The sequence below is a fragment of the Triticum aestivum genome, chromosome 2A, assembly GCF_018294505.1.
Source record: "Triticum aestivum cultivar Chinese Spring chromosome 2A, IWGSC CS RefSeq v2.1, whole genome shotgun sequence".
Classification (NCBI taxonomy): Eukaryota; Viridiplantae; Streptophyta; class Magnoliopsida; order Poales; family Poaceae; genus Triticum; species Triticum aestivum.
The window spans coordinates 34,828,772-34,840,716 of NC_057797.1; the positions used below are offsets into that span (position 1 = coordinate 34,828,772).

Genomic DNA, 11,945 nt, shown 5'->3' on the forward strand with positions numbered 1-11,945 from the left:
TTCACAGGAAATTCTTCACTTATTCCCATTAAGTCAAGACATCACAGATTACTACATCATTTTGTATTCGAATGAGGGTGCCAAAATCAATTTAAAATTTATAAGAAAATTTTCACATAGAGTGCAAAATGTATTTTAGACAAACTTATAGAAAATAGCAAAGCATGTCTTGATGGCTGCATCTCCCAAAACTAAATAGTATAGCATAAAGTATAGCCAAAAGCCCTACCTGCCCATCATACCAACAGTGCATAAATGAAATCTGCTTAAACTTTTATCAAACTGGGCCTCAAAATCAAGATAGCTGCAACAGTTACAACAGCTTGCAGTATCATCGGTCATGGGAACCACATTTAGAGAGTCCTTCCAACGTGTATTGCAGGCATATCTATATTCAGCATTCAAAGCATCACGCAACATCAACTGATATGACTTGGGCCTTACATTTCAATATAACAATCAGTAGTAAAATTGAACGATCACAGGAAATTCTTCACTTATTCCCATCAATTCAAGTTGCCAAAGATCGCTAAAGCATTTCTATTATAAAGGAGGACGCCAACCCTGCCAAGGCATTGCGTCGAACACCTGACGCGCGGGCAGGCGGGCAGGCGAAAGCAAAACAAACCGAAGCATCACCGGGGGGTGGGAACTAACCGGAGGCGACTACTGCCCGGCGCCCTCCGGCGCGGCGGCGGCCGGCTTGGGCGGCGGGGCGTGCGAGACGACGAGCGGGGGCCTGAGCGCGCGGCGCTGCTCGTCGGCCTGCTTCCGCGCGTTGTACATCTCCTCGGTCTCGACGACGACGAGGCGCTTGACCTGGGTGAGCATGCCAAGGAGGGAGGGCGTGGTGCGGTGCTCGACGGTGCGGTGGCAGCGGCGGAGGCGCATGGCCTCCAGGGTGCGGCGGTGGAGCTTGCGCGTCCCGGGCAGCCCGCGCACAAGCGTGATGTACAGCTTCGGGCTCCACGCCACCGGCACGCGCGACTTGAAGGCGTTGAACGCGCTCCCGCTCATCTCGCTTCTCTCTCGACTGCTGGCTCTGCTCCTCCGTGTGATTTGCTCCGGCGGCCGGAACCCTAACCCTCTGTTGCCTTCTGCCGGAGTGGGGGGAGTTGGGCTGGTCAGCTCGGAGATCTATCGAGAAATGGCTGATACTATCAGATGGGCTATAAGAAGGCCGACCAAAATAAAGTGGAAATGTTCGGCTAAGTGGGCCGTCCGCAGATTGACCTTCTTATAGCCCATGTGCTAAATGGAAACGTTCGGCAAATGAGCGGCGCCTAAAACCCCAATACATTTTGTCCAAAACAAAATCCCCAATATATATTTTTCCTGTTGAATACTCTTGCAAAATACTGCTGGCGAAAATATCAGCCTCCTCTGGTGCCCACAGAGCAAAAAGTGGACCAAACCGGCATTTAGGGTTTGTAAAATTCAAAGTTAATGCTTCATTCCATGTCGACAAAGGGTTAGGCTCCACCATTGTCGGATACTAATGGCCGGTTCATGGTGGCAAGCGCGCCTTGACGAATTTCAACCCAGCAAATCATGTCAAAAGCAGCATTTGACACGATAGTTCCGGTCTTCGATGAGATATTTACGGTGCTTAAAAAGAGATAGTGTATCTTTACACATGAATATCTACAATATATCCCGAGCCTACTAAAAAGAAAGTTGTAGTGAGGGCACACTTGTATGCTAAGTTCAATTTAAGTATGTCCTTGGTAATTTTGCATACCACTTTTCTCACTGGATTTTCTTAAAGGAGTATTAAATGGCGTGTTGACCTTAAAATGTGTTATGGAGTTGCTACATAACAATCGAACTAGCAAGGTTAATAAGATCCAATATAAAAGGTTACTATTAATAATAGTTAAAAATGACATATAAAGATATGTTTCAATTCTATGATACAAAACATTAGGGCACAAAACAATAGAGGGTTTTTCCTAGGTGTACACGGGACCCCCACTCTCAATGGGCCAAATCGTTATTATTATTATTATCAGTGTGGGATTTTTGCAAAATCCCTTTCACGCACACAAAATTCAAAAACCATTATAGTCAAAACACATTAAAGATTACCCATTAAAATAATAAATTCAAGAACATCATAAATAATTCATATTAAATTACAAACCTACAATTCTTTGGGAAAAGTTAATAATATTACATATTGCTTAATAGATTTTAGAAGAAAAAAAAACAAGAATAATAGGAAATTTACAATTAATTATTAAATACACGATGACATGCTAAGACATAAACCATATAAATGAAAAATCTTATAAAGATTGGACATTATCATATAATAAATACAACACAAATAAAATGATATGACATGATTAACCGCATCATTTTGAAGTACCATCAATATGATTCCTGCTCACCTCCTTTCTGGATCTGCCTCTCTGCTCCTTCATGTGGTGTGATTTGCTCCGGTGGCCGGAACGGTAAGTCTCTGTTCAATTTCCTTCTGCTGGAATGGGAGGAGTTGCCTGGTTAGCTCGGATCTAGCGACAAAATGGGTGTTACTATTAAGATGGGTTATACGAAGGTCGAGCAAAATAGAATATAAATGTTTGGGCCAACTTCGCAGATTGACCATTGCATTAGCGACAAATACAACAAGCCCAAAATATTTTTCTTGTTGAATACCATCGTAGAAATTCTGGTAGTGAAAATATCATCGACTACTACCCAACACGCCTTAACAAATGTTTGAGCTTTGCAAATCATGTCAAACACACATTTAATTCCGCAAAAAAGAAATTGCATGCATAAAACACGATATTTCTGGTCTAAAAGGAGATATTTTATGATGCTTAAAAAGAAAAGAATATTTAGGGTGTGTTCGGGAGCCCTCTGGCTTCTCAAATCCTCATCTCTAGCCCGGAGTCCAGCCGAACGGGTCAACTCCTGGCTTTTGGAACGAGAAGCTGGTTAGAAACCGCATGCAAAATCGAAGGAGTCATGGAGTTGGCAAAACGTGGCTCCGCAGAAACTGGGAAGCGGGATTTAAAAAGAATTACACGATTGTGCCACCGCCAAGTGACATTGCGTACCGGTTCGCGAGCAACTAATCGTAATCTCTCTCTCCCTCCTGACTCGTAGGCCATCCCCTCTTCTCTTCTTGTTGGGCTGAAGAGGAGAAAACGAGCTAATTGGGCTGCAAGACCATCTCTCTTCGTACCAAGCCTGGCTACATCCAAGCCTAATGGGCTGGCAGCCCATGTGAGCGCTAATGATTGAGAAGCTAATGTCCCGAACGGTTTTCAAACTCCAGGATTTCTACGAGAAGCTAGCAGCTGGTTACGGGGTGAGGAGTCGAGGAGTTTGAGGCTGGGGAGGACTACCGAATAGGCCCTTAGTCTTCATATGTGAATATATACATGATATTAGAGGATCACCTTCTCAACGCCTTATGATCTTTGTCGTTGTCTTGAGAATGTCGCCGCATGCCCGCATTAGTTAGAGACAACAGGGGACAACAGGGATAACGAGCTCCCGGAGGTTGTGTCAGGTGACGAAGCAAAAGCCTATCGCTAGAATGTGAATGATGAAAGGGCAATCCTTGTAGAGATGGGTTTCAGTTTCAAGGATGTTAGAACAAAGTTGGAACCTTCATGATGCGGCAATCCCAACCTTTAATTGCAAGCATGTGCACCAGGAGAATCCTCATAAAGCACAAATTAGGAGAAAAGTCTATGGTTTATGTGTTTAGGCTCTGCATGCAACTATTTTTCTTTTCATTGTCGTTTGTTCACTCTTTGCCTCTCAATGCTACGAATGCCAAACCAGGGGCTACAAAATATTATTATGATGCAACCAGCAAATCATCCATGGATCGAGTCAGTAGAGTAATCCTTTGGATTGGACTTGCTGTTGCATAATAGTATACAGTAGTTCTGATCGATCGTAGACTAAATCAAATGCTGACGGCCGGCAACAGTCTCGAAGCATATGTGGAAAGGTAAGAGGTCAATGCAAACAGCACTTGCCAAACATTATTTGGTTCCTCTCGCAAAAACACCGTCGCTGTCGCTGCAACAACCACAAGGTTCTTCTCTCCTTCCTTAATTTGGAACTGAGTATATTGGTGACACCCACAACAATAATGCCAAAGCAAACATGCATGGTTTCGCACAAAATTTCACAAATAGATCTGCTCATTTTCCTATGCCATGAGGTGTGTTTGGTGAGCTGCATTCGTGGGTGTGTATAAGCCCTAGCCAGATGCCTTGACTCTTGCTCCAAGTCAGAAGATCAACCATGCAAAAATGAAAAAGGGAAGACAAAATACACATTCTAATATACAGAAATGTAATTAAAGCACGTACCGGACTATATAAGTGTGTTGTGTAACTAGCTAGTCATCATGTTGTTGGCAAATTGGCATGAATGGGTTCATGCATATGCTTCGTTAAGCCGGGTCTCTTTCGAGGATTAGAGTTGGCCAACAACTACAGTATGTTGTGTAGGTAGAGTAGCCGTGTCATCATAATCATTTTGTTTTCATTTGTTCGAAGCTTGTTGGCGTTACTTAGCTTCTTAATGCGATCTCAGTCTAATCTAACAACTTAATTAAGCACATTACCTATCGTTTGCCGTTGGCTGTCGTCCTAAACAAGCATATAAACCAGTTCACTTTGAGTTTGAAAATCACCGGTGTCTAAGTTGGATGCTTCCAATATGCCAACGCATGTTGACCTGTTCGTACGCATGGCGTTGCTTGCAGAAGTTTGTGCATGTTCGGGCTGAATATGTATAGTTGGGATCTGACAGCAACACACCACCAAACTAAATTTAGGTTAGGTGGAACCTGTAACAAATTCTGAGAGACCATATATTGCAATCCTGTACATCAGAGCATCAGAGACCATATATTGCAATCCTATTATTTCCATGCATGTACAGGAACGGTGGAGCGAGTCGGAGCTGCAGAGGAGTGAGTCCAGGCAGTTATGATGGCATATGCTATCGTTGATCGATTGCGGAAGGCTCGGTTGGCGCAGACCTGCTCATTTCTCTTGCAAACATCGGCATCAAAGTCGAAGATGTCTCTCGTTGGCGTGTGTGGCTGACTGTTGGCATGGGCAGTCATGGGCTTCGTGTAGTTGTTTGCCGGGAGCACTTCATTGAAGTTGAAGTTGCTTGTTTGGCGGGTTCTTTTCTTCCCAACAACTTTATGGTGTCCTTCTCGACACTCAGGTTGGCCGATGGTGCCCTGTTTTGCTGTTGTAATCTATTGTGGCAATGTGGATGGGTTTGTAACAGTTTCGTCCGGTTTTTCTCTACTTAATTAGGCGGCTAGCTTTCACTTTGTTCCAAATGGCAAGTCTTTTGAATCGTTTTCAAGAAAAAGTAATGGAACATACGAATTTCCTAATAAAGGAAAACATATGTAGGACTACATTGCTACCATTGTTCATGAAATTTTGGGCACTCAATACTGCATTGTTTCCAGGATGATACAATTGCGATAGAGTTTAACCTGAGACATCTGCATGTAAGCATATTTGGCTATTAGCTAACATGCAACACAGTAAAAAAGTCAAAAAAAATACGAAACATTGGAGTTTTCTTGGTTATTCTTTGGACACAAGAATAATAATCATCTGCATGCTATCTGTAGAGATCCGTACACTTTTCCAGGCACCAAAAACTCTCAATTGTACTCCCTCCATCCCATATATGTGTCTTTTATTTAGCACTCATTCCGTCCGGAATTATTTGTCGCAAAAATGGATCCGTGACAAGTAATTTCAGACGGAGGGAATACAACTTTACAAAGTTGTACTAAATAAAAGACGGTTATTTTAAGATGGAGGAAGTATGAAATATATGTACCGGTGTCCCCCCTCGGCCCTCGCCACCCGACTGTCGAAAATGTGAGCCAGAGCATCATTAGTTGCACTCTTGTGACTCTGAATCGTCACGTACCTGTCAGCGCGAGTGAGCTGCCAGGCGATTAACTGCAGCAGACCCGATTGGCTACAGTACACGGCATGCTTCAGGTAGGCTATAGTGTGCGTGTGGGCAGAGTGTGAGTATGTTGGGCTGACCGCTACGGCCCAGGCCCATGTAAGCGAGCGATCATATAAGCTGCGTCTCTCCTCTATACTGGGTATCGATTAAGAATAGAAACAATTGCTTCTCCTACCTTCCTGCTTCTTCTCCAAGTTGCTCCCCTTTCTCCGGATCCCCAATTCTCCATCGCTACCCTAGGGCTTGGGTATTACAATTGGTATTCAGAGCTTCGTCGGTCCGATCCGCGCTTCACACACTCGAGGTTCGCCGGTAACATCGACTGATTGGTAGGTTGACTGCTTCGTGCAGTCGACTGTAAATCCGAGACCAGCGTTCGGTCGAACTCAGAGGAAGCGGCGACGGCTCCGTTCAAGCCGAGCGCACGGACAAGGTACCTGGCTGAATCCATGGGGTCGTTCGAGGAACGGGTGATGAAGGAGTTCGAGGCGCTGCGGCTGCTTCAGTCTAAGGTGGAAGGGATCGAGGCGATCCAGGCGCGCCTCGACGGGCTAGATGCGAAGTTTGAAGAGCAAGTCTCGCGGCTGGATCAGGTACAGGCCAAGGTAAATCTGTCTGTGAGTTCAATCGGAGAGATCCACCAAGAGCAAGTTCAGGTGGCGCGAGTGCTGAAGGAATCCACCAGCGTCAGAAATGCACAGTTGGACCGGATCGCGGCAGAGGGCTGTCTGGGAGCGTCGCAGCAGGCGGGAGAAAATTTTGGGGCGCCGGCTACATCACGGGCACAGCCGCCACCACAACCACCACCTCCGCCTTTGCGACCTCGCCCATCAGCACCTCCGCAGGTACCTTCCGCATCGCCGGGTCTGGATGAGCAGAGTAGCAAGTGACCCTGGATGCCTAAGATGGAGTTCCCTAAGTTTGACAGCGAGAATGTACGCATATGGTTGGACAATTGTGAAGCTTATTTCCTGCTATATCAGATTCCTAAATCCTTCAAGCTAATGTCCGCATCGCTGCACTTGCAAGGCAATGCCGCTCACTTGTTTCAGTCATATAAACTGACAGAATACTGCAGTACTTGGGAAATTTTTTGTACAACAATTACGCAGGAGTTTGAGGTCAATGTACACAGAACTTGCATGAGAGACTTGCTGATGTTGCGTCAGCACGGCACGGTTCAGGAATACCGTACTGCATTCCATCAGATTGTGTACCAAGTTCGCATGTATGAGGGCAATCTCAGTGAAACAATGTTGGTTACACAGTTTGTGCTGGGACTGAAGGAGGAACTGAGAGCTGCGGTCGAAATGCAATTGCCCAGTACCGTGACTAGTGCTTGTGAATATGCTCTGGTGCAGGAGGCTTTGCTCGATCGGGCCAAACAAGGGAACAACAAGCTGGCTCGGTCTGCAGTGTACACTAAACAACAACCACGCCTAGAGCAGACTCAACGACCTCAGCTAGCTGCCGGAGATATGTGGAAGGAACGCCAGCTGAAGGACTACCGGCGACAGAATGGACTCTGTTACAGTTGTGGCGACAAGTTCGCACCAGGTCATGTGTGTGCTAGCAAACAGGTGGCCCAGATCAAGGCCCTGAACATGGCTGAAGAGGCCGCTCAGTTGACTGACGCAGTCTTGGACGCAATAGCTACAGAGGAGGCGATTGAGGAAGCTGCTGCATATCTTTCAGTCAATGCCCTAGCAGGAACCACAAACACTAAAACCATTCAGATTAGAGCTCTGGTAGGAAATCAGGTGATGCTACTGTTAGTTGACTCAGGCAGCTCTCATACTTTTCTGGATCAACAGTTGGCAGACAAATTGAAATGTCCAACAGTACCCTTACCTCAGCCTATGACTGTGAAAGTTGCAAGGGAGAAATTGCAGTGCACCCACATGGTGCAGGGACTGAGTTGGTGGACACAGGGGCATACCTTCTCCACAGATATGAGAGTTCTGTCATTGGGGGGCTATGATGCTATACTTGGGATGGATTGGCTCTCGCAATGGAGTCCAATGACATGCCACTGGGAGGAACAATGGATCCAGTTCCAAGACAAAGCTACTACAGTCACACTGCAAGGTATGAAGATACAACCAGTAACTCAACTGCAAGAGTTGACACTGGATCAAGTGGTGAAGTGTCACAAAGGGAATGATATTTGGGCCACTGCAGTGCTATCTGCCCAAACAATGCCATCCGTATCTCCAACTCCAGACTGTATTCAGGACACCATAAACTCTTTTGCTGATATATTCCAGGAGCCCAAAGGATTACCACCCCATAGAGAATTTGACCATGCTATTTCTCTGCTGCCCAACACTACGCCGGTGAATGTTAGGCCTTACAGGTACTCTCCCCTTCAGAAGGATGAGATGGAAAGACAAGTCTCTGAAATGCTAGCAGCAGGAATTATCTCTCCCAGCATGTCCCCATTTGCTTCCCTAGTTCTGTTAGTGAAAAAGAAGGATGGAAGTTGGCGATTCTGTGTGGATTATAGAAGGTTAAATGCAGTGACGGTTAAGAACAAGTTTCCTATGCCAGTTGTGGATGAGCTGTTGGATGAGCTTGCGGGTACCAAATGGTTCACCAAACTAGACCTCAAGGCAGGATATCATCAAATCAGAATGGTAGAGGCTGATGAGCATAAGACTGCTTTCAAGACCCATTTTGGACAGTTTCAATTTAGGGTCATGCCATTTGGTCTATCAGAAGCACCGGCAACTTTTCAGTGCATTATGAATTTCATATTTGGTGGATTAACAAGGAAATTTGTGTTGGTTTTCATGGATGACATATTGGTCTTCAGTAGAAATTTGGAAGATCATAAGAAACATTTACAACAGGTTTTTCAAATTTTGAGAGAACATCAACTCTATGTCAAACTCAATAAATGTTCTTTTGCCCAGCAGCGGTTAGAGTATTTAGGCCATATTATTTCTGACAAAGGTGTGGCCACTGATCCAAGCAAGACAACTGCTATGGTCAAATGACCAGTTCCTACTACAGTCACTGAGCTCAGAGGATTTCTTGGACTCACTGGTTACTATAGGAAGTTTGTGCAACATTATGGGATTATTGCCAAACCACTTACCAACTTACTGAAGAAGAAGGCCTTTCAATGGACGGCTGAAGCACAAACTGCCTTTGACCTTCTCAAGCAGGCTATGACTTCTACTCCAGTCTTGGTATTACCTGATTTCAACAAACCTTTTTGTATAGAAACAGATGCTTGTGACTCCGGTATTGGAGCAGTTCTTACACAGGAAGGACACCCTGTGGCTTACTACAGCAAGTCTCTAGGGCCAACCAATCAGAAATTGAGCATTTATGAGAAAGAATTTCTAGCTATTATCATGGCCATTGAGAGGTGGAGATGCTACGTTTGCAGGGGGCCGTTCGTGATCAAAACCGACCACAAGAGCTTATGTCACTTGGAAAACCAAGCCCTTACTTCAGAGCTACAGAAAAAGGCTATGACAAAACTAATCGGGCTCCAATTCCAGTTCCAGTACAAAAAAGGCGAGGACAACAAGGCCGCTGATGCTCTATCTAGAGTGGGCCATGTGTTTGCCTTACCTGCAATCTCCTCAGGACAGCCTGTCTGGATCCAGGAAATACTTAACTCTTATGAGATTGATTGCAAGGCTCAACACCTCCTACAGAAACTGGTGGTCAACCCTGATGAAGAACCTGAGTTTTCTTTGGAAAAGGGTCTGCTCAAACACCAGGGCAGAATTTGGGTTGGGGCCAATGCAGGTTTGCAAACAAAAATCATTGAAGCACTCCACTCTTCTCCTGTGGGAGGCCACTCTGGCAGTCAGGCCACTTATGAGAGAGTGAAGAAATTATTCCACTGGTATGGCTTAAAGGAAGCAGTGGCAAATTTTGTGCAACAGTGCCAGGTTTGCCAACAAGCCAAACATGAATGTTGCAAGTATCCTGGTTTGCTTTGTCCATTGCCTATTCCCAAAGGACCCTGGGAAGATATATCCATGGACTTCATCGAAGGATTACCCAAATCATCTGGATATTCAGTGATCCTGGTAGTTGTGGACAGGTATACAAAATATAGCCATTTCATTGCTCTCAAACACCCCTTCACTGCTGCTCAGATAGCACAAACATTTCTGCTCCACATTGTTAAGTTGCATGGCATGCCCTATACAATTACTTCTGACAGAGACAAAATATTTACAAGTCACTTCTGGAAAGAGCTGTTCAGGTTGTGGGGCACCAAACTACAAATGTCCACTGCCTACCACCCCCAAACTGATGGGCAAACCGAGAGGGTTAACCAGTGTTTAGAGATGTATTTGAGATGTGCTGTTTCTGAACACCCAAAGCAATGGTCTCAGTGGCTCCCCCTTGCCGAATTCTGGTACAATTCATCTTACTACTCGTCTCTGGGCTGCAATCCTTTCAAAGCTGTTTATGGCCATGAACCAAATTTGGGGCAGTTACCTCAACCCTTGCAAGCCACACATCCTGATCTACACGGTTGGCTGCAAGAGAGACATCACTATTCTGAGTTCCTCCATCAACACTTGAACAGAGCCCAAACAAAAATGAAGTCTGATGCGGATAAGAAGAGGTCTCCCAGGGAATTTACAGTAGGAGAAAAAGTATTTCTGAAGCTGCAACCATACGCTCAAGCATCCGTGGTCAATCGACCTTATCCAAAACTAGCAATGAAGTTCTTCGGGCCTTTTGAAATACTGGAAAAGATTGGACCCGCTGCTTATAAACTGCTCCTCCCTTCAGGCAGCCTAGTGCATCCAGTGTTCCACACATCTCAACTGAAACCTCATGTGCCAGATCATACTCCAGTGTACAGTACTCTTCCTGAACCACCACTACTTGATCAAGCCGATTTGGTGCCTGAAGAAATTCTGGACAGGCGTTTGGTTAAGAAAGGTAATGCTTCTCTAGCTCAGGTACTCATTCGTTGGACTGGTCTTCCCGCTTCTTCGGCCACTTGGGAGGACTATGACACAGTGAGGCAGCGGTTTCCACTGGCTCCAGCTTGGGGACAAGCTGTTTCTTCAGGCGGGGGTACTGTCAGCGCGAGTGAGCTGCCAGGCGATTAACTGCAGCAGACCCGATTGGCTACAGTACACGGCATGCTTCAGGTAGGCTATAGTGTGCGTGTGGGCAGAGTGTGAGTATGTTGGGCTGACCGCTACGGCCCAGGCCCATGTAAGCGAGCGATCATATAAGCTGCGTCTCTCCTCTGTACTGGGTATCGATTAAGAATAGAAACAATTGCTTCTCCTACCTTCCTGCTTCTTCTCCAAGTTGCTCCCCTTTCTCCGGATCCCCAATTCTCCATCGCTACCCTAGGGCTTGGGTATTATAGTACCACGGCGGGCGAAAAGACTCCCTTCCACATTAGTATCAGCAATCCCTCGTTCCCTCTCCATTTCCCATGTGTCATAGCTGTAGTTACCTTACATGCATGCGTTGTACCACGTTTGGTATTAAAGCCAAGGAACATCCAGACGACCAGAACCAGTGATAGTCATCGTTGTGTACCTCTTGTACGTGACCTTTGTTTCTGCCTAGCAGTCAGAGGGCGTACTTATGCATGCACGATAAATTGGTAATGAGGAAACACGCGACAGCGATGAACCGGTATAGCACGCGCCCATTGCAGCTGTGATTTAGTAATTGTCATGATGAAGGAAATTTAATTAGCAACCCATATGGCACATTGTTTGCTACGATCTGGTAAATGAACGTCCAACTTAGTCTACAAAAAAATAGGGTATAAATATTTGTACTATCATTCACTTTTGGAGCATTTAACTCTTTGTAATAGCCAAGGTCCTGGATTGACAATAATCCACTCTTAAGTCCTACTCCTACGATACATTTGTAAAAAGTTGTTGATTTGTTTGTGAAGTTATTCTAGTCTTGTTAAGGAAAAGAGGTAGGTATATTCGCAA

At 45.3% G+C, this 11,945-nt stretch overlaps 1 protein-coding gene across 1 annotated transcript; it reads right to left on the reverse strand.

Moving 5' to 3' along the window:
• Window positions 1–374: 374 nt before the first annotated feature.
• LOC123184502 (uncharacterized) lies at window positions 375–1,146 on the reverse strand. Its single transcript, XM_044596601.1, has one exon. It carries the CDS (start codon window positions 1,015–1,017, stop codon window positions 667–669), a length of 351 nt encoding a protein of 116 aa, XP_044452536.1. The 5' UTR covers window positions 1,018–1,146; the 3' UTR covers window positions 375–666.
• Window positions 1,147–11,945: the final 10,799 nt, after the last annotated feature.

Coding starts and splice junctions, on each gene's coding strand:
- LOC123184502 (XM_044596601.1), bottom strand. CDS start 1,017: ATGAGCGGGAGCGCGTTCAACGCCTTCAAGTCGCGCGTGCCGGTGGCG.